This window comes from Cetorhinus maximus, unplaced genomic scaffold (assembly GCF_964194155.1).
Source record: "Cetorhinus maximus unplaced genomic scaffold, sCetMax3.hap1.1 HAP1_SCAFFOLD_959, whole genome shotgun sequence".
NCBI classification, from domain to species: Eukaryota; Metazoa; Chordata; class Chondrichthyes; order Lamniformes; family Cetorhinidae; genus Cetorhinus; species Cetorhinus maximus.
Genome location: NW_027596901.1, coordinates 44899 through 67492, shown reverse-complemented (window position 1 = coordinate 67492; position 22594 = coordinate 44899). Strand labels below are relative to the sequence as shown.

At 51.7% G+C, this 22594-nt stretch overlaps 1 protein-coding gene across 1 annotated transcript in view; it reads left to right on the top strand.

The window, feature by feature from the left end:
• Nucleotides 1-22594, top strand: part of LOC144675343 (uncharacterized) — a 73576-nt gene that overhangs the window by 28621 nt on the left and 22361 nt on the right. The window contains exons 4-7 of the mRNA XM_078536175.1: nt 7973-8083; nt 15496-15567; nt 18703-18774; nt 19907-19978. Of these exons, the coding sequence (XP_078392301.1) occupies nt 7973-8083; nt 15496-15567; nt 18703-18774; nt 19907-19978 (327 nt within the window). The remainder of the gene's footprint in view (nt 1-7972; nt 8084-15495; nt 15568-18702; nt 18775-19906; nt 19979-22594) is intronic.

The window sequence follows — 22594 nt, the reverse complement described above, 5'->3', positions numbered from 1 at the left end:
CCTCCCTATCTCTGTAAGCTCTTTCGGTCCCAATAACCCTCCCAGTCTCTGTAAAATCCCACTAACCATAAAACCCTCCCTATCTCCGTGAACTCCTCTAGTACATACAACCCTCCAAATCTATGTAACCTCCTCCAAACTCTACAACTCTCCCTATCTCTGAAGCCCCTTCCAGCCTCTACAACCCTCCGTTTCTGTGCAACCTCCTCCAGCCCCTACAACCCTCCCTATCTCTGTAACCCCCTCCAGCCCAAACAAATCTCCCTATCTCTGTAAACTCCTCCAGCCCATACAACCTCCCTATCTCTGTAACCTCCTCCACCCTACAACCCTCCCTATCTCTGTAACCACCTCCAGGCTCTACAAACCTCCCTCTCCCTGTAACCTCCTACAGCCCCTACAACCCTCCCTATTCCTGTAACCTGCTCCAGCCCCTACAACCCTCCCTATCTCTGTAACGTCCTCCAGCCTCTACAACCCTCATAATCTCTGTAACCTCCTCCAGCCCCTACATCCCTGCCTATCTCTGTAACCTCCTCCAGCCTCTACAACCCTCACTATCGCTGTAAGCTCCTCCAGCCCCTGCAACCCTCCCTATCTCTGTAAACTCCTCCAGCCCCTACAAGCACCCTTATCACTGTAACCTGTTCCAGCCCCTACAACCCTCACTATCTCTGTAACCGCTCCAGATCCTAAAACCGTCCCTACCTCTTTACCCTCCTCCAGCCCCTACAACCCTCCCTATTTCTGTAAAACCCTCCATCCCCTACAAGCCTCTATATCTCTGTAACCCCCTCCAGATTCGACAATCCTCCCTGTCTCTGTAACCTCCTCCAGCCCCTACAACCCTCCCTATCTCTGTAACCTCCTCCAGCCCCTTCAACGGTCCCTATCTCTGTAACGCCCTCCAGCCCCTTCAACCGTCCCCATCTCTGTAACGCCCTCCAGCCCCTGGAACTCTCTCTATCTCTGTAACCTCCTCCAGCCCCTACAACCCTCCCTATCTCTGTAACCTCCTCCAGCCAGTACAACACTCCCAGGTCTGTAACCTCCTCCAGTCCCAATATATTTCCTATCTCTGTGACCTCCTTCAGTCCCTACAACCCTCCCAGTCTTTGTAAAATGCCATAAACCATGCAACCCTCCCTATCTCTGTAGCCTCCTCCAGCCACTACATCCCTCCCTATCTTTGTAACCTCCTCCAGCCCCTACAACCCTCCCTATCTCTGTAGCCTCCTCCACCACCTACAACCCTCCCTATCTCTGGAACCTCCTCCAGCCCCTACAACCCTCCCTATCTCTGGAACCTCCTCCAGCCACTACAACCCTCCCAACTCTGTAACCACCTCCAGTCCCTGCAACCCTCCCTATATCTGTAACCTCCTCCAGTCCCAATATATTTCTTATCTCTATAACCTCTTTCAGTCCCTACAACCCTCCTTATCTCTGTAACCTCCTCCAGCCCCTACAACCCTCCCTACCTCTGTAAAATCCTCCAGCCCCTACAGCCCTCCATATCTATGTAATCTTCCCTAGTCCCAACAACCATCCAAAAGACTGTACCTCCTCAGGCACTACAACACTCCCTATCTCTCAAACCAACTCCAGCCCCTACAACCCTCCCTATCTCTGTAACCGCCTCCAGCCCCTACAACCATCTCCAGCCCTACAATCCGACCTATCTCTGTCACCTCCTCCAGACCCTACAACCCTCCCTGTCTCTGTAACCTCCTACAGCCCCTACAACCCTCCCTATCTCTGTAACGTCCTCCAGCCCCTACAACCCTCCCTATATCTGTAACCTCCTCCAGCCCCTACAACCCTCCCTATCTCTGTAACCCCCTCCAGCCCAAACAAATCTCCCTGTCTCTGTAAACTCCTCCAGCCCTTACAACCTCCCTATCTCTGTAACTTCCTCCACCCTACAACCCTCCCTATCTCTGTAACCACCTCAAGGCTCTACAAACCTCCCTCTCCCTGTAACCTCCTACAGCCCCTACAACCCTCCCTATTCCTGTAACCTGCTCCAGCCCCTACAACCCTCCCTATCTCTGTAACGTCCTCCAGCCTCTACAACCCTCATAATCTCTGTAACCTCCTCCAGCCCCTACATCCCTGCCTATCTCTGTAACCTCCTCCAGCCTCTACAACCCTCACTATCGCTGTAACCTCCTCCAGCCCCTGCAACCCTCCCTATCTCTGTAAACTCCTCCAGCCCCGACAAGCACCCTTATCACTGTAACCTGTTCCAGCCCCTACAACCCTCACTATCTCTGTAACCGCTCCAGATCCTAAAACCGTCCATACCTCTTTACCCTCCTCCAGCCCCTACAACCCTCCCTATTTCTGTAAAACCCTCCATCCCCTACAAGCCTCTATATCTCTGTAACCCCCTCCAGATTCGACAATCCTCCATGTCTCTGTAACCTCCTCCAGCCCCTACAACCCTCCCTATCTCTGTAACCTCCTCCAGCCCCTTCAACCGTCCCTATCTCTGTAACGCCCTCCAGCCCCTTCAACCGTCCCCATCTCTGTAACGCCCTCCAGCCCCTGGAACTCTCTCTATCTCTGTAACCTCCTCCAGCCCCTACAACCCTCCCTATCTCTGTAACCTCCTCCAGCCAGTACAACACTCCCAGGTCTGTAACCTCCTCCAGTCCCAATATATTTCCTATCTCTGTGACCTCCTTCAGTCCCTACAACCCTCCCAGTCTTTGTAAAATGCCATAAACCATGCAACCCTCCCTATCTCTGTAGCCTCCTCCAGCCACTACATCCCTCCCTATCTTTGTAACCTCCTCCAGCCCCTACAACCCTCCCTATCTCTGTAGCCTCCTCCACCACCTACAACCCTCCCTATCTCTGGAACCTCCTCCAGCCCCTACAACCCTCCCTATCTCTGGAACCTCCTCCAGCCACTACAACCCTCCCAACTCTGTAACCACCTCCAGTCCCTGCAACCCTCCCTATATCTGTAACCTCCTCCAGTCCCAATATATTTCTTATCTCTATAACCTCTTTCAGTCCCTACAACCCTCCTTATCTCTGTAACCTCCTCCAGCCCCTACAACCCTCCCTACCTCTGTAAAATCCTCCAGCCCCTACAGCCCTCCATATCTATGTAATCTTCCCTAGTCCCAACAACCATCCAAAAGACTGTACCTCCTCAGGCACTACAACACTCCCTATCTTTCAAACCAACTCCAGCCCCTACAACCCTCCCTATCTCTGTAACCGCCTCCAGCCCCTACAACCATCTCCAGCCCTACAATCCGACCTATCTCTGTCACCTCCTCCAGACCCTACAACCCTCCCTGTCTCTGTAACCTCCTCCAGCCCCTACAACCCTCCCTATCTCTGTAACCTCCTCCAGCCCCTACAACCCTCCCTATCTCTGGAACCCCCTCCAGCACCTACAACCCTCCCTATCTCTGGAACCTCCTCCAGCCCCTACAGCCCTCCATATCTATGTAATCTTCCCTAGTCCCAACAACCATCCAAAAGCCTGTACCTCCTCAGGCACTACAACACTCCCTCTCTCTGAAACCAACTCCAGCCCCTACAACCCACCCTATCTCTGTAACCTCCTCCAGACCCTACACTCCTCCGTTTCTATGTAACCTCTTCCTTCCCCTACAACCCTCTCTAGCTCTGTAAATTCCTCCAACGCCTACAACCCTCCCTATCTCTGTTACCTCATCTAGCCCCTGCAACCCTCCATATCTCTGTAACCTCCTCCAGCCCCTACAACCCTCCCAATATTTGTAACCTTCTCCACCCCTACAACCCTCCCTCTCTCTGTAACCTCCTCCAGCCCTTACAACCCTCCCTATCACTGTTACCTCCTCCAGCACCTACAACCTATTCCAGGCCCTACACTCCTCCCGGTCTATGTAACCTCTTCCTTCCCCTCCAACCCTCTCTATCTATGTAACCTCCTCCAGCCCCTACAACCCTCCCTATCTCTGTCACCTCCTCTAGCCCCCTACAACCCTCCCTATCTCTGTAACCTCCTCCATTCCCTCCAACCCTCCGAGATCTCGGCGCTCCTCCAATTCCGGCCTCTTTCACCATCCCCCGATTCCCATCGCTCCGCCATTGCCGGCCGTGCCTTCAGCTGCCTGGGGTGGTTGGAGGCCTTGAGCTCTGGAACCCCCTCCCTAAACCGCTGCACCTCCTCCCCTCTCTCTCTCTCTCTCCTCCTTTCACATTCTCCTTAAACACCAACCTCTTGGCCCAAGCGCTTGGCTATTTGCGGTGACATCTCCTTGTGTGGCTGACCGTCTGAATCTCTAAAGCTCCCCTGCCGCAGATGGGGCCATTTTATTTTGTCTGAGATGCTTTGTGTCAATATTCATTGCTGCTGTCCTTGGTCCTGAATCCTTTGAAGACTAGTTTATGGACAGGTTATTGACTAAGGACCCCATTCTGGGCTGCAGTGAACTGCTTCCCCAGCCAAGTCTATTTCATCAGCGGCGATAACCTTGCGTTCGTCACTCGTGCTCGATGTCGATCCCATCTTTCCCTCTGTTTCTCTCCTCAACACGTCGCTCCACAGCTCAGCCTCCCTCCCTCACCTCACAGCCACGAGGGTACCTAACAATAGCAGGGTGACGGAGGTTGGCCAAGTGCGTGAGTTTACCCTCCCGGGAGTTCCTGATTTGCCCCCTCCAGTTGTACCAGTTGTGACCTGTGCCTCTCGCTGTACATTACATCTTCCCTCACTCCCTGTGGTTTGTAAGTAAGTTGGGGGTGACCCACCCAGTGGACGGCTGTGTCACTGGTCTGCAGTCGATGATAAGGGAGTGCGGTTTTTGGGACTGAACAGATACACTTTTGATTTCACAGAATATCAAAAATTTTGCCGCACGCACAGGCCACTCAGTGTTTAAGATCCACACGTTCACCCTATTCCTTCCTCCCTCTCGTTTGTTTATCCAGCTCCCCCCTTAAACACATCGACACTATTCACCTCGACCACTCCCAGTGGGAGCGAGTCCCACATTCTCCCCACTCTCTGGGTAAAGACGTTTCTCCTGAATTCCCCATTGGGGTTTATCAGTGACGATCTTATAATCGATGGCCCCCCTAGTTCTGGTCTCCCACATGAGATGCTCCTTCTATCCTATCTCTTTGACCGAGCTGCTGGTCACCTAACCCTGAGATTCCCCCATTGATCACACTGATACAAAGGGGCCTTAGACTGATGTGCAAGGTGCTTTGGACAAACAAATGTCATAAAGAGTCACCATGGCACAGGAGGAGGCCTTTCGGCCCATCGACTCCATGCCGTCTCTGTAGAGCAATCCAATCATTCCCATTCCCCCCCGCTCTATCCCTGCAAGATTATTTCCCTCAAGTGTCCGTCCAATTTCCTTTTGAAATCGCCCATCTTCTCCGCTCCCACCATCCTCGTAGGCAGCAAGTTCCAGCTCATTACCACTCGCTGTGTAAAAAAGTTCCTCCTCACATCCCCCCACACCCCCCTGCCCAAAACCTTCAATCTGTGTCCCCCAGTCCTTGGTACCATCAGCTAATGGCAACAGCTTCTCTTTGTCTACCTGATCTAAACCCATCATCATCTTGTACACCTCGATCTGATCCCCCCCCCCCTCAATCTCCTTTGCCCCCAAGGAGAACAACCCCAGCTTCTCCAAACCAACCTTGTAGCTAAAATCCCTCATCCCTGGACCCATTCTGGTCAATCTCCTCCCCACCCTCTCAAGGACCCTCACATCCACCTCAAAGTGAGGGTGACCAGAACTGGACACAATACTCTAGTTGTGACCTAACCAGAATTTGGTAGATGTTCAGCATAACCGCCCGGTGTTTGTACTCAATCCCTCTATTTATGAAGCAAAGATTATCTTTGTTAAGCACCCTCTCAGTAAACCCTGCCACCTTCAAAATATCGATGTATATGATCCCCCCAGGCCCCTCAGTCCCTTTGGAACTGTGCCATTCGAATGTGACAGAGCAGGCAGACGTGGGGTGGGATCGTCGAGCCTGGGGGGTAACAAAGGCACGGGTGAGGGCTTCCAGAGTGGATAAGCCGTGACAGGGTGAAGTTGGGTGAAGTTGGAGAGATGGAACTGGGCGGTGGTACTGACGGTGTGGATGTGAGGTTGGAATCTCCCCTCATGTTCAAACGTCACACCGAGCTCACACACAAACCGCTTTCTGGAAAAGAGAAGGCAGAGGGGGTGACCCGATCGAGGTCTTTAAAATGTTGAAAGGGTTTCGATAGGGTAGACGTCGAGAAGATGATTTTTTTTATTATTCATTCGCGGGATGTGGGCGTCTCTGGCTGGGCCCAGCATTTATTGCCCATCCCTAATTGCCCCTTGAGAAGGTGGTGGGTGAGCTGCCTTCTTGACCCGCTGCAGTCCCTGCGGGGTAGGTACACCCACAGCGCTGTTAGGGAGAGAATGCCAGGATTTCGACTTAGCGACAGTGAAGGAACGGCCGATATATTTCCAGGATGGTGAGTGGCTTGGAGGGGAACTTCCAGGTGGTGGTTTTCCCCATGTGTCTGCTGCCCTTGTCCTTCTAGATGGTAGAGGTCGTGGGTTTGGAAGGTGCTGTTGAAGGAGCCTTGGTGAGTTGCTGCAGTGTATCTTGTAGATGGTACACACACTGCTGCTACTGTGCGTCGGTGGTGGAGGGAGTGAATGTTTGTGGATGGGGTGCCCATCAAGCGGGGCTGCTTTGTCCTGGATGGTGTCGGTTTTCTTGAGTGTTGTGGGAGCTGCACTCATCCAGGCAAATGGGGGAGTGTCCCATCACACTCCTGACTTGTGCCTTGTGGATGGTGGACAGGCTTTGGGGAGTCAGGAGGCGAGTTACTCACCACAGGATTCCCAGCCTCTGACCTGTTCTTGCAGCCAGAGTATTAAAATGGCTAGTCCAGTTCAGTTTCTGGTCAAGGGTAACCCCCAGGATGTTGATAGTGGGGGATTCAGTGATGGTAATGCCATTGAAGATCAAGGGGCGATGGTTAGATTCTCTCTTGCTGGAGATGGTCATTGCCTGACACTTGTGTGGCGCGAATGTTACTTGCCACTTGTCAGCCCAAGCCTGGATATTGTCCAGGTCTTGCTGCATTTGGACATGGACTGCTTCAGTATCTGAGGAGTTGTGAATGGTGCTGAACACCCCATTCTGTGGGGGTGGGGGGAGGCCAGAACTAGGGGGCCATCGATATAAGATCGTCACTCATAAACCCAATGGGGAATTCAGGAGAAACTTCTTTACCCAGAGAGTGGGGAGAATGTGGGACTCGCTCCCACAGGGAGTGGTCGAGGTGAATAGTGTCGATGTGTTTAAGGGGGAAGCTGGATAAACACACGAGGGGGAGAAAGGAATAGAAGGATATGGGGATGGGGTGAGACGGAGAGCGGGGGGTGGGAGGAGGATCGTGTGGAGCAGAAATACGGGCATGGTGCAGATGGGCCGAATGGCCTGTTTCTGGGCCGTGTATTCTCTGTAATTCAATGTTCTCTGGAGTTTAGAAGGATGAGAGGTGATCTCGTTGAATCATCTAGAATTCTCAGAGGGTTTAAACAGGCTCCACGCTGAGAGTCTGCTTCACGTTCTGCCCCTTTCACCCCCTCACCGCTGGAACGTCTGGACCTGGGCGTGTGGGGTCGGTGTTCACAGACTCAGGACAAGGCTTCGGCCATGTTGGACTGAGACAAGGAAGGATGTCTCCACTCGGAGGGCTGTGAATCTTTGGAATTCTCTACCCCTGAGAGCTCTGGATATTCCGTTGTTGAGTGTATTCAAGACTGAGATGTATTGATTTTTGGGAACTAAGGGACAGGGCAGGAAAGTGGAGTTGAGGTGGAAGATCAGCCATGACCATATTGACTGGGGCAGCAGGCTTGACGGGCAAAATGGCCTCCTCCTTTTAGGATGTACTTACGTGAAGGTGAAGTACTCTTTGGCTAAATGCTTCACTCTTTATTTTCAGGTCCAATGAACAGCACAATGACAATGAGAGAGAGCACTAGTGACAACAGATCTAGTCGCAGCCATCCTGGCAGCACGACCGCACATGTCATTACCAGCGCCACCCTGCAGGGTAAGTAACACCTGCCACAATCTCACTCTGCCGCCCATTTGCGTGCCAGGGTGTGTTGGAGCGGACAGTATGAGTGGTGCTATTGATCTGATTTTCCAGACAACCTGCCTTGGCGGAAACATTGAACTTTATTTACAAGGCAGCAGCAGCAGCTACATCTGTGCATCAAGCTCCGTAACTAAAGGACCACCCCCGCCCCCCCCACAGAGGTTTCCCCACACTGCACATTGATTGGTTTACACAGAGCACATGATCTTACAACACGGGGTTATTCTTAAAGCTACAGTCCTACATTTATCAACACTATAATTACTACATTCCTCCCCCATTAACTTTTCTGTACGTTTTGTATTCACCAGGATATTTATCTCATGAACTTACAATATTGACACAGGTCACGAAATTACAAGTTCAGTCTTTTCAGGTGGGTTTCCTGATCCGTGTGGAATGTCGGATCTCCACGACTTCCGATTCTTTATCAGGAACCACGTTCTCTGGAACCGCGTTAACATCAGGTACCTCATTAGGCACAGGCAGCTCAGTGTCCCCCCCCTGTGACAGAGACCTCGGGCATGCCTGTCCCTGGTTGAGGAACTTCAGCAGGAACTACAGGTTCAGCAGTGGTTACAGGTGGAACGTCGTTTTGTTGGGGGTTACTCCCCTTCTTCAACAATGATCCATTCCCCAGTTCACCCTTGAAGACGGTGTCATCTTCTTGTAGAAGCTCTGGCAGTTCCCCTTGCTCGCTAGTGGAATGTTCCGGACCAGTTTAATTTAATCTCTTTCGAACAATCACTCCCTGGAAGATTTGCTCCTTCACCTTCTACCGCCATCACTGGTGCCGATTGGTGTCTATACTGAACAGTTCCTCTGCTGATCCCTTTAACCTGGATCTCTTCACCTGTCTACGTTTCCTACTTGGCAGATGTTTGTTCCGAATTTAATTGTTGAGCCCCTTTATTTAAATATCTGACAGTGTATTCTCTTACTGCAGTGGTAGGAGCACCAGGGTCTACTTCCGTCTTTAATGGTTCACTGATCACTTGCGCTGTAACAAATATGGGCTCTGTCTCCCCAACGGTGTTGAATATTGGATAAATGTCAGAATTGGTTGTTTCTGGCCCTCCCACATTAGTCACTTCACTGGACCTCGGTTGTTGCCCGGAATCTTGTTCTAATCTGGCTTTGCCATGTTTCAATATCTGTCCACGTGTCTGACAAAAATAACAATCCGCCTTTTCGAATTGCCAATCGTTAGGAGTATTAATGCTTCCGTGGTGATGAAAATTAGTTTGGGGCTTTGTTGCTAAGCTGTCCCCTCTGAATTTTCGGAGAGCGGGGGGTTGTTTCCTGCTTCGGGGTAGGATTCCCGGCTTTTTCGCGACACATTCGGCCGACCTTTCCCCGCCCGACTAGGAAAACGGCGCCGTTTTTGCCCCCTCCCCCCCGCTTGAATCGCTTGTGCATCCCTTACAGCGCTTTCCATCACAGGCGCTATTTCTAAGGCTCCCTTCAAATCAAGATCCACTTCGGCCGGCAACCATCGCTAAATAGCGGCCTCTCGGACGCCACATATCAAACCATCCCTGAGCATTTTGTTAAGGGTTTCACCGAAGTCACAGGATTCCGTTAGTTGCTTTAATTTCACCACGTGGGTGGGATTGGTCTCCCCCCCGGGGGCTCTATTCCGTGAATTGAACCTGAACGTCTGCATTGTGACTGAGGGATTGGGTTGAAAATGTCCTTTAATGGGATCTACTAACTCACTGTAAGGCTTCGAATCAGGGACACTGGGGAATGTCAATCTTCGAATTAAACCGTAAGTCTTGCTCCCAAAATAAAATACTCAGGAGAATCGCTCTCCTCTTTTCCTCCCCCGTGATTTCGTTGGCTTGAAAGAAGAACGCAAGACATCCTGTATATTGAGACCAGTCATCTGTGGATGGTTCAAAGAGCTTGATTCTGCCAAACTGTGGTATATCGGACGAGTACCCCTTCCTTTCTTTTTTATGAACTTAGCTACCCACAAATTGCTGGGCGAGGGAGAGTAACGGGTCTAATTTATCCTTGTCGCCAGTTTGTTACAGAGTTGATTTTCCAGGCAACTTTCCTTGGCAGTAACATTGAACTTTATTTACAAGACAAAGCAGCAGCTACATGTGTGCATCAAGCTCCAGAACTAAGGCAGAACTTCCCTTTAGAGTTTCCCCACGCTGCTAACTGATTGGTTTACACAGATCATGTGATCTTACAGCACAGAATTATTCCTTAAAGCTACAGTGCTAAGGTTATCAAAACTATGATCACTACAAGTGGTATCGTGTTGTTAGAATGGGATAAAGGCACCAATCACTCAGGACTGGGTAAACTCATTTGGGTTTTTTTTAGACTAGGCACATGAGAACAGATATACATGGATAGAATGCCGGAAGACACATCAACAGCAGAGCCGTGTGTGCTGTGCTCTGCTCAATATCAAACGTGGAACTAAAACTGGATCACACGACACACTTCCCAGTCGCTGTGGTGGGATTCGAACCCTGGTCCCCAGAGCAATACCCTTGTTCGCTGGAATGCTAGGCCAGAAACCCTCCCCCTTAAAGGCACATTACAACAGGTGGGACTTGCCTTAGCCTCCTTGTTATCATATTGTGTGCGTGTGTGTCTGTCAGTGTCTGTTTGTGCGAGTGTGTTTGTGCATGTGTGTCTGTGTGTCTGCGTCTGTGTCTGTGTGTACGTGTCTGTGTGTGTCTGCGTTTCTTTCCACGTGTGTGTGTGTCTGTTTGTGAGTGGGTGTGTGTGTGTGTCTGCGTCTGTGGGTGTGTTGTGTGTGTGTGTCTGTGTGTGAGTGTGTGTGTGAGTGTCTGTGTGTGAGTGGATTTGTGTGTCTGTCAGAGTATGCGTGGATGTGTGTGTGTGTTGTGTGTGTGTCTGTGTCCGTGTGTGTTGTGTGTGTGTGTCTGTGTGTGAGTGGGTGTGTGGGTGTGTCTGTCTGTCTGTGTGTGTTGTGTGTGTGTGTCTGTGTGTGAGTGGGTGTGTGTGTGCGTCTGTGTGTGTGTGTGTATGTGTGTATTGTGTGTGTATGTGTCTGTGTGTGAGTGGGTGTATGTGTGTGTGTCTGTGTGTGTGTGTGTGTGTATTGTGTGTGTGTGTGTGTGTGTGTGTGTCTGTGATTGAGTGTGTGTGTGTGTGTGTCTGTGTTTGTGTGTCTGTGTGTGTAAGTGAGTTTCTGTGTATGTCTGTGTGTGAGTGGGTGTGTGCGTGTGTCTGTGTGTGTGTGTGTGTCTGTGTGTGTGAGTGTGTGTGAGTGTGTGTCTGTGTGTGTGTCTGTGTGTGAGTGGGTGTGTGTGTGTCTGTGTGTGTGAGTGGGTGTCTGTGAGTGTCTGTGTGTGAGTGGATGAGTGTGTGTGTGTCTGTGTGTGTGGGTGTGTGTCTGTGTGTGTGTCTGTTTGTGAGTGGGTATGTGTGTGTGTCTGTGTGTGTGTCTGTGTGTGTGAGTGTGTGTGTGTGTGTGTATCTGTGTGTGAGTGTGTGTGTGTGTGTCGGTGTGTGTGTGTCTGTGTGTGTGAGTGGGTGTCTGTGAGTTTCTGTGTGTGAGTGGGTTTCTGTGTGTGTGTCTGTGTGTGGGTGTGTGTTGTGTGTGTGTGTCTGTGTGTGTGTCTGTGTGTGTTAGTGTGTGTGTTTGTGTATCTGTGTGTGAGTGGGTGTGTGTGTGTCGGTGTGTGTGTGTCTGTGTTTGTGAGTTGGTGTCTGTGAGTTTCTGTGTGTGAGTGGGTTTCTGTGTGTGTGTCTGTGTGTGGGTGTGTGTTGTGTGTGTGTGTCTGTGTGTGAGTGTGTGTGTGTGTTGTGTGTGTGTTTCTGTGTGTGTGAGTGGGTGTGTGTGTCTGTGTGTATGTGTGTGTCTGTGTGTGTGTGTGCGTCTGTGTGTGTGTCTGTGTGTGTGAGTGGGCGTGTGTGTGTGTCTGTGTGTGTCTGTGTCTGTGTGTGTGTCTGTGTGGGTCCGTGTGTGTGAGAGGGTGTCTGTGTGGGTGTCTGTGTGTGCCTAAGAAAGAGTGAAAGGTGGTGTGGGATGTTTGAACGATGCAGCGAGTGACCATCAGCCAGGTTATTGTGTGACCAAAGACATTCTTTCTGGTCCTGGCCCGAATCTCTGTATATTTGCTTCAAACTCCATCCCGCCATCCCACTCCCTGGCACCAGCTGGAGATTAAACCAGTCATTTCACAACTTTGCTGTCACCTTGACATGCTAGTTTTTAAATCCCTCCAGTACATACAACGCTCCCTATCTCTGTGCACTCATCCAGTACATACAACCCTCCCTATCTCAGTAACCACCTCCAGCCCCTACAACACTCCCCATCTCTGTAACCTCCTCCAGCCCAAACAAATCTCCCTATCTCAGTAAACTCCTCCAGCCCTTACAACCTCCCTATCTCTGTAACCTCCTCCGCCCTACAACCCTCCCTATCTCTGTAACCACCTCCAGACCCTACAAACCTCCCTATCCCTGTAACCTCCTACAGCCTCTACAACCCTCCCTATTCCTGTAACCTGCTCCAGCCCCTACAGCCCTCCCTATCTCTGTAATGTCCTCCAGCCTCTACAACCCTCATAATCTCTGTAACCTCCTCCAGCCCCTACATCCCAGCCTATCTCTGTAACCTCCTCCAACCTCTACAACCCTCACTATCGCTGTAACCTCCTCCAGCCCCTGCAACTCTCCCTATCTCTGTAAACTCTTCCAGCCCCTACAAGCACACTTATCACTGTAACCTGTTCCAGCCCCTACAAGCCTCTATATCTCTGTAACCCCCTCCAGATTCGACAATCCTCCCTGTCTCTGTAACCTCCTCCAGCCCCTACAACCCTCCCTATCTCTGTAACCTCCTCCAGCCCCTACAACCCTCCCTATCTCTGTAACCTCCTCCAGCCCCTACAACCCTCCCTGTCTCTGTAACCTCCTCCAGCCACTACAACTCTCCCCATCTCTGTAACGCCCTCCAGCCCCGAGAACGCTCTCTATCTCTGTAACCTCCTCCAGCCAGTACAACAGTCCCAAGTATGTAACCTCCTCCAGTCCCAATATATTTCCTATCTCTGTGACCTCCTTCAGTCCCTACAACCCTCCCAGTCTTTGTAAAATCCTCCAAACCATGCAACCCTCCCTATCTCTGTAGCCTCCTCCAGCCACTACATCCCTCCCTATCTCTGTAACCTCCTCCAGCCCCTACAACCCTCCATATCTCTGTAGCCTCCTCCAGCCCCTACAACCCTCCCTATCTCTGGAACCTCCTCCAGCCCCTACAACCCTCCCTATCTCTGTTACCTCCTCCAGCCCCTACAACCCTCCCTATCTCTGTAAACACCTCCAGTCCCTACAGTCCTCCATATCTATTTAATCTTCCCTAGTCCCAACAACCATCCAAATGACTGTACCTCCTCAGGCACTAAAACACACCCTATCGCTGAAACCAACTCCGGCCCCTATAACCCTCCCTATCTCTGTTACCGCCTCCAGCCCCTACAACCATCTCCAGCCCTACAACCCTCCCTATCGCTGTAACCTCCTCCAGCCCCTACAACCCTCCCTGTCTCTGTAACTTCCTCCAGCTCCTACAACCCTCCCTGTCTCTGTAACGCCCTCCAGCCCCTAGAACTCTCTCTATCTCTGTAACCTCCTCCAGCCACTACAACCCTCCCAACTCTGTAACTACCTCCAGTCCCTACAACCCTCCCTATATCTGTAACCTCCTCCAGTCCCAATATATTTCTTATCTCTGTAACCTCCTTCAGTCCCTACAACCCTCCCTATCTCTGTAGCCTCCTCCAGCCACTACATCCTTCCCTATCTCTGTAACCTCCTCCAGCCACTACAACCCTCCCTATCTCTGTAGCCTCCGCCACCCCCTACAACCCTCCCTATCTCTGTAACCTCCTCCAGCCCCTGCAACGCTCCCTATCTCTGTAACCTCCTCCAGCCCCTACAACCCTCCCTATCTCTGTAGCCTCCGCCAGCCCCTACAACCCTCCCTATCTCTGTAACCTCCTCCAGCCCCTACAACCCTCCCTACCTCTGTAAAATCCTCCAGCCCCTACAGCCCTCCATATCTATGTAATCTTCCCTAGTCCCAACAACCATCCAAAAGACTATACCTCCGCAGGCACTACAACACTCCCTATCTCTGAAACCAACTCCAGCCCCTACAACCCTCCCTATCTCTGTAACCACCTCCAGCCCCTAGAACTATCTCCAGCCCTACAATCCGACCTATCTCTGTAACCTCCTCCAGACCCTACAACCCTCGTGTCTCTGTAACCTCCTACAGCCCCAACAACCCACCCTATCTCTGTAACCTTCTCGAGCCCCTACAACACTCCCTATCTCTGTAACCTCCTCCAGCCCCTACAACCCTCCCTATCTCTGTAGCCTCCGCCAGCCCCTACAACCCTCCCTATCTCTGTAACCTCCTCCAGCCCCTACAACCCTCCCTACCTCTGTAAACTCCTCCAGCCCCTACAGCCCTCCATACCTATGTAATCTTCCCTAGTCCCAACAACCATCCAAAAGACTGTATCTCCTCAGGCACTACAACCCTCCCTCTCTCTGAAACAAACTCCAGCCCCTACAACCCACCCTATCTCTGTAACCGCCTCCAGCCCCTACAACCATCTCCAGCCCTACAATCCGACCTATCTCTGTAACCTCCTCCAGACCCTACACTCATCGGTTTCTATATAACCTCTTCCTTCCCCTACAACCCACTCTATCTCTGTAAATTCCTCCAACGCCTACAACCCTCCCTATCTCTGTTACCTCATCTAGCCCCTGCAACCCTCCATATCTCTGTAACCTCCTCCAGCCCCTACAAACCTCCCAATATTTGTAACCTTCTCCACCCCTACAACCCTCCCTATCTCTGTAACCTCCTCAAGCCCCTACAACCCTCCCTATCTCTGTTACCTGCTCCAGCACCTACAACCTATTCCAGTCCCTATACTCCTCCCGATCTATGTAACCTCTTCCTTCCCCTCCAACCCTCTCTCTCTCTGTAACCTCCTCCAGCCCCTACCACCCTCCCTATCTCTGTCCCCTCCTCCAGCCCCCTAAAACCCTCCGAGATCTCTGCGCTGCATCATTTCCAGCCTCTATACCATCCCCCGATTCCTATCGCTGCACCATTGGCGGTCGTGCCTTGAGCTGCCTGGGGACCTATGCTGGAGTCATAAGTCTCTCTCCCTCGCTCCTTAAAACCTGCCTCTCTGACCGAGCTTTTGGTCACATGTCCCTATTATCTCCTCTTAGGATCGGGGTCACATTCTGTTTGATTATTGCTCAGGTGAAGCACTTTGGAAAGTTTTATTACGTTAGTGACGTTACATAAATATGATTTATTTGTTGTTACTGTTCAGGAGACACTGTGAATACTCCCGACCGTTCCAATATTGAGACCACAAGGGCTGTTACCACAGAGACGTCACCTGGTGAGTGATACTTCCTTCATTCTCACTCTCCCTCCCATTGCAGTTCTAGAGGGTGTTGGAGGGGGCAGTAAGTGAGCATCATTCCTTATCCTGCTGCTCTTGTTATCACATTGTGTGTGTAGCTGTCAGGGGAGCTAACCACACGAGCAACATGTTGTCCATTTCACCTCATAATGTGGGCTAGTAAATTCAGCCCAATGTCATAGCCAATTGGGTCAAGTGTGTTCTGGAGTTGGTGATCCACCCTGACCAGACCTGCGCTGTGCCCGGCAGGAAGATCTCTGACCTCCTTGCGCGACTCAGGGGTACGATAGCCTCTGAATGGGACAGGGGTGTGGGCACCAGCCTCATCAGCCTGGACCAGGAGAAGCACTTTGACCAAAGAGCTCCCCAAAATGAGCTCTCGGTACCCACCTCCAGCCCCTACATCCCTCCCTATCTCTGTTACCTCATACAGCCCCTACAACCCTCCCTATCTCTCTAACCTCCTCCAGCCCCTACAACCCTCCCTATCTCTGTAACCTCCCCCAGCCCCTACAACCCTCCCTATCTCTGTAACCTCCTCCAACCCCTACAAACCTCCCTATCTCTGTAACCTCCTCCAGCCCCTACAACCCTCCCTATCTCTGTAACCTCCTCCAGCACCTGCAACCCTCCCTTTCTCTGTGAAATCCTCCAGCCCCTTCAACCCTCCCTATCTCTGTAACCTCCTCCAGCCCCTACAACCCTCCCTATCTCTGTAACCTCCTCCAGGCACTACAACCATCCCTATCTCTGTAACATCCTCCAGCACCAACAACCCTCCCTATCTCTGTAACCACACTCCAGATCCTACAACCCTCCCTATCTCTGTAACCACCTCCAGCACCAACAAACCTCCCCATCTCTGTAACCTCCTCCAGCCCCTACAACCCTCCCTATCTCTGTAAACTCCTCCAGACACTACAACCATCCCTATCTCTGTAACATCCTCCAGCCCCTACAACCCTCCCTATCTCGGTAACCACACTCCAGATCCTACAACCCTCCCTATCTCTGTAACCACCTGCAGCACCAACAACCCTCCCCATCTCTGTAACCTCCTCTAGCACCTACAACCATCCCTATCCCTGTACTACACTCCAGTCCCTACAACCATCCCTATCTATGTAACCCACTCCAGCCCCTACACCCCTCCCTATCTCTATAACCTCTTCCAGACCCTACAACTCTCCCCATCTCTGTAACCATGTCCAGCCCCAAAAACACTCCCTAACTCTATAAACTCCTCCAGCCGCTACAACTCTCCCTATCCCTGTAAACTCCTCCAGCCCCCGGTCCCCTCCCCATCTCTGTAACCTCCTCCAGCCCCTACAACCCGCCCTATCTCTGTAGCCTCCTCCAGCATTTGCAACACTCCCTATCTCTTTAACACCTCCAGCTCCTAAAAAACTCCCTCTCTCTGTAACCTCCTCCATCCCCTACAACCCTCCCTATCTCTGTAACCCCCTCCATCCCCTACAACCATCCCTATCTCTGTAACCTTCTCCAACCCCTAAAACCCTCCCTATCTCTTTAACCCCTCCAGCTCCTAAAAAACTACCTCTCTCTGTAACCTCCTCCATCCCCTACAACCCTCCCTATCTCTGTAACCCCCTCCATCCCCTACAACCATCCCTATCTCTGTAACCTTCTCCAACCCCTAAAACCCTCCCTATCTCTGTAACCTCCTCCAGCCCCTACAACCCTCCCTATCTCTGTAACCTCCGGCAAACCCTACAACCCTCCCTATCTTTGTAAACTGCTCCAGCCCCTACAATCCTCCCTATCTCTGTAACATCCTCCATCCCCTACAAACCTCCCTATCTCTGTAACCCCCTCCATCCCCTACAACCATCCCTATCTCTGTAACCTCCTCCAGCCCCTACAACCCTCCCTATCTCTGTAACCTCCCCCAGCCCCTACAAACCTCCCTATCTCTGTAACCTCCTCCAGCCCCTACAACCCTCCCTATCTCTGTAACCTCCTCCAGCACCTGCAACCCTCCCTTTCTCTGTGAAATCCTCCAGCCCCTTCAACCCTCCCTATCTCTGTAACCTCCTCCAGCCCCTACAACCCTCCCTATCTCTGTAACCTCCTCCAGGCACTACAACCATCCCTATCTCTGTAACATCCTCCAGCACCTACAACCCACCCTATCTCTGTAACCACACTCCAGATCCTACAACCCTCCCTATCTCTGTAACCACCTCCAGCACCAACAACCCTCCCCATCTCTGTAACCTCCTCCAGCACCTGCAACCATCCCTATCTCTGTAACCTCCTCCAGCCCCTACAACCCTCCCTATCTCTGTACCCCACTCCAGTCCCTACAACCATCCCTATCTTTGTAACCGCCTCCAGACCCTACAACACTCCCTATCTCTGTAAACTCCTCCAACCCCAACAACACTCCCTATCTCTATAAGATCCTCCAGCCGCTAAAGACCTCCCTATCTCTGTAAACTCCTTAAGCCCCTACAACCCACCCTATCTCTGAAACCTTCTCCAGACCCTACAACCCTCCCTATCTCTGTAACCTCCTCCAGACACTACAACCATCCCTATCTCTGTAACATCCTCCAGCCCCTACAACCCTCCCTATCTCTGTAACCTCCTAAAGCCCCTACAACCCTCCCTATCTCTGTAACCTCCGGCAAACCCTACAACCCTCCCTATCTTTGTAACCTCCTCCAGCCCCTACAACCCTCCCTATCTCTGTAACCTCCGCCAGCCCCTACAACCCTCCCAATCTCTTTAATCACCTCCAGCCGCTCAAAACCTCCCAATCTCAGAGAAATCCTCCAGCCCCTACAACCCTCCGAGATCTCTGCGCTCCTCCAATTCGAGCCTCTTGACCATCCCCCGATTCCCATCGTTCCACCATTGGCGGCCGTGCCTTGAGCTGCCTGGGGACGTATGATGGAGTCATAAGTCTCTCTGCCTCTCTCCTTAAAACCTGCCTCTCTGACCGAGCTTTTGGTCACATGTCCCTATTATCTCCTCTTAGGATCGGGGTCACATTCTGTTGGATTATTGCTCAGGGGAAGCACTTTGGAAAGTTTTATTACGTTAGTGACGTTACATAAATATGATTTATTTGTTGTTACTGTTCAGGAGACACTGTGAATACTCACGACCGTTCCAATATTGAGACCACAAGGGCTGTTACCACGGAGACGTCACCTGGTGAGTGATACTTCCTTCATTCTCACTCTCCCTCCCATTGCAGTTCTAGAGGGTGTTGGAGGGGGCAGTAAGTGAGCATCATTCCTTATCCTGCTGCGCTTGTTATCACGTGTGTGTAGCTGTCCGGGGGGCTAACCACACGAGCAACATGTTGTCCATTTCACCTCATATTGTGGGCTAGTAAATTCAGGCCAATGTCATAGCCAATTGGGTCAAGTGTGTTCTGGAGTTGGTGATCCACCCTGACCAGATCTGCGCTGTGCCCGGCAGGAAGATCTCTGACGGCCTCGCGCGACTCAGGGGTACGATAGCCTCTGAATGGGACAGGGGTGTGCGCACCTGCCTCATCAGCCTGGACCAGGAGAAGCACTTTGACCGAAGAGCTCCCCAAAATGAGCTCGCGGCACCCACATACGGCCCCTACATCCCTCCCTATCTCTGTAACCTCCTCCAGACCCTACAACCCTCCCTATCTCTGTAACCTCCTCCAGCCCCTACAACCATCCCTATCTCTGTAACCTCCACCAGTCCATACAACCCTCCCTATCTCTCTACCCCACTCCAGTACCTACAACCATCCCTATCTTTGTAACCGCCTCCAGACCCTACAACACCCCCTATCTCTGTAAACTCCTCCAACCCCAACAACACTCCCTATCTCTATAAAATCCTCCAGCCGCTAAAGACCTCCCTATCTCTGTAAACTCCTTCAGCCCCTACAACCCTCCCTATCTCTGTAAACTCCTTCAGCCCCTACAACCCTACCTATCTCTGTAACCTCCACCAGTGCCTTCAACCCTCCCTATCTCTGTGAAATCCTCCACCCCTACAACCCTTCGAGATCTCTGCGCCCCACCAATTCCGGCATCTTGACCATCTACCGATTCCCAACGCTCCAGCATTGGCGGCCGTGCCTTCAGCTGCCTGGGGACCTATGCTGTAGTCAAAAGTCTCTCTCCCTCGCTCCTTAAAACCTGCCTCTCTGACCGAGCTTTTGGTCACATGTCCCTATTATCTCCTCTTAGGATCGGGGTCACATTCTGTTTGATTATTGCTCAGGTGAAGCACTTTGGAAAGTTTTATTACGTTAGTGACGTTACATAAATATGATTTATTTGATGTTACTGTTCAGGAGACACTGTGAATACTCCCGACCGTTCCAATATTGAGACCACAAGGGCTGTTCCCACGGAGACGTCTCCTGGTGAGTGATACTTCCTTCATTCTCACCCTCCTACCCATTGCAGCTCTAGAGGGTGTTGGAGGGGGCAGTAAGTGAGCATCATTCCTTATCCTGCTGCGCTTGTTATCACGTTGTGTGTGTAGCTGTCAGGGGAGCTAACCACACGAGCAACATGTTGTCCATTTCACCTCATAATGTGGGCTAGTAAATTCAGCCCAATGTCATAGCCAATTGGGTGAAGTGGGTTCTGGAGTTGGTGATCCACCCTGACCAGACCTGCGCTGTGCCCGGCAGGAAGATCTCTGACGGCCTCGCGCGACTCAGGGGTACGATAGGCTCTGAATGGGACAGGGGTGTGGGCACCAGCCTCATCAGCCTGGACCAGGAGAAGCACTTTGACCGAAGAGCTCCCCAAAATGAGCTCTCGGCACCCACATATGGCCCCTACATCCCTCCCTATCTCTGTTACCTCATACAGCCCCTACAACCCTCCCTATCTCTCTAACCTCCCCCAGCTCCAACAACCCTCCCTATCTCTGTAACCTCCCCAGCCCCTACAAACCTCCCTATCTCTGTAACCTCCTCCAGCCCCTACAAAACTCCCTATCTCTGTTACCTCCTCCAGCCCCTACAATCCTCCCTAACTCTGTAACCTCCTCCAGCTTCTACAACCCTCCCTATCTCTGTAACTTCCTCCAGCCCCTACAAACCTCCCTATATCTGTAACCACATCCAGCCTCTACAACCTTCCCTATCTCTGTAACCTCCTCCAGCCCCTACAACACTCCCTATCTCTGTAACTCCTCCAGGCTCTACAACCCTCCCTATCTCTGTAACCTCCTCCAGCCCCTACAACCCTCCCTATCTCTGTAACCTCCTCCATCCCCTACAACCCTCCCTATCTCTGTAACCTCCTCCAGCCCCTACAACCCTCCCTTTAACTGTAAACTCCTCCAGCACCTACAATTCTCCCTATCTCTGTAACCACGTCCAGCCCCTACAACCCTCCATATCTATGTAACCTCCTCCACTCCCTACAACCCTCCCTATCTCTGTAACCACACTCCAGATCCTACAACCCTCCCTATCTCTGTAACCACCTCCAGCACCAACAAACCTCCCCATCTCTGTAACCTCCTCCAGCCCCTACAACCCTCCCTATCTCTGTAAACTCCTCCAGACACTACAACCATCCCTATCTCTGTAACATCCTCCAGCCCCTACAACCCTCCCTATCTCGGTAACCACACTCCAGATCCTACAACCCTCCCTATCTCTGTAACCACCTGCAGCACCAACAACCCTCCCCATCTCTGTAACCTCCTCTAGCACCTACAACCATCCCTATCCCTGTACTACACTCCAGTCCCTACAACCATCCCTATCTATGTAACCCACTCCAGCCCCTACACCCCTCCCTATCTCTATAACCTCTTCCAGACCCTACAACTCTCCCCATCTCTGTAAACATGTCCAGCCCTAAAAACACTCCCTAACTCTATAAACTCCTCCAGCCGCTACAACTCTCCCTATCCCTGTAAACTCCTCCAGCCCCCGGTCCCCTCCCCATCTCTGTAACCTCCTCCAGCCCCTACAACCCGCCCTATCTCTGTAGCCTCCTCCAGCATTTGCAACACTCCCTATCTCTTTAACCCCTCCAGCTCCTAAAAAACTCCCTCTCTCTGTAACCTCCTCCATCCCCTACAACCCTCCCTATCTCTGTAACCCCCTCCATCCCCTACAACCATCCCTATCTCTGTAACCTTCTCCAACCCCTAAAACCCTCCCTATCTCTGTAACCTCCTCCAGCCCCTACAACCCTCCCTATCTCTGTAACCTCCGGCAAACCCTACAACCCTCCCTATCTTTGTAAACTGCTCCAGCCCCTACAATCCTCCCTATCTCTGTAACATCCTCCATCCCCTACAAACCTCCCTATCTCTGTAACCCCCTCCATCCCCTACAACCATCCCTATCTCTGTAACCTCCTCCAGCCCCTACAACCCTCCCTATCTCTGTAACCTCCCCCAGCCCCTACAAACCTCCCTATCTCTGTAACCTCCTCCAGCCCCTACAACCCTCCCTATCTCTGTAACCTCCTCCAGCACCTGCAACCCTCCCTTTCTCTGTGAAATCCTCCAGCCCCTTCAACCCTCCCTATCTCTGTAACCTCCTCCAGCCCCTACAACCCTCCCTATCTCTGTAACCTCCTCCAGGCACTACAACCATCCCTATCTCTGTAACATCCTCCAGCACCTACAACCCACCCTATCTCTGTAACCACACTCCAGATCCTACAACCCTCCCTATCTCTGTAACCACCTCCAGCACCAACAACCCTCCCCATCTCTGTAACCTCCTCCAGCACCTGCAACCATCCCTATCTCTGTAACCTCCTCCAGCCCCTACAACCCTCCCTATCTCTGTACCCCACTCCAGTCCCTACAACCATCCCTATCTTTGTAACCGCCTCCAGACCTACAACACTCCCTATCTCTGTAAACTCCTCCAACCCCAACAACACTCCCTATCTCTATAAAATCCTCCAGCCGCTAAAGACCTCCCTATCTCTGTAAACTCCTTAAGCCCCTACAACCCACCCTATCTCTGAAACCTTCTCCAGACCCTACAACCCTC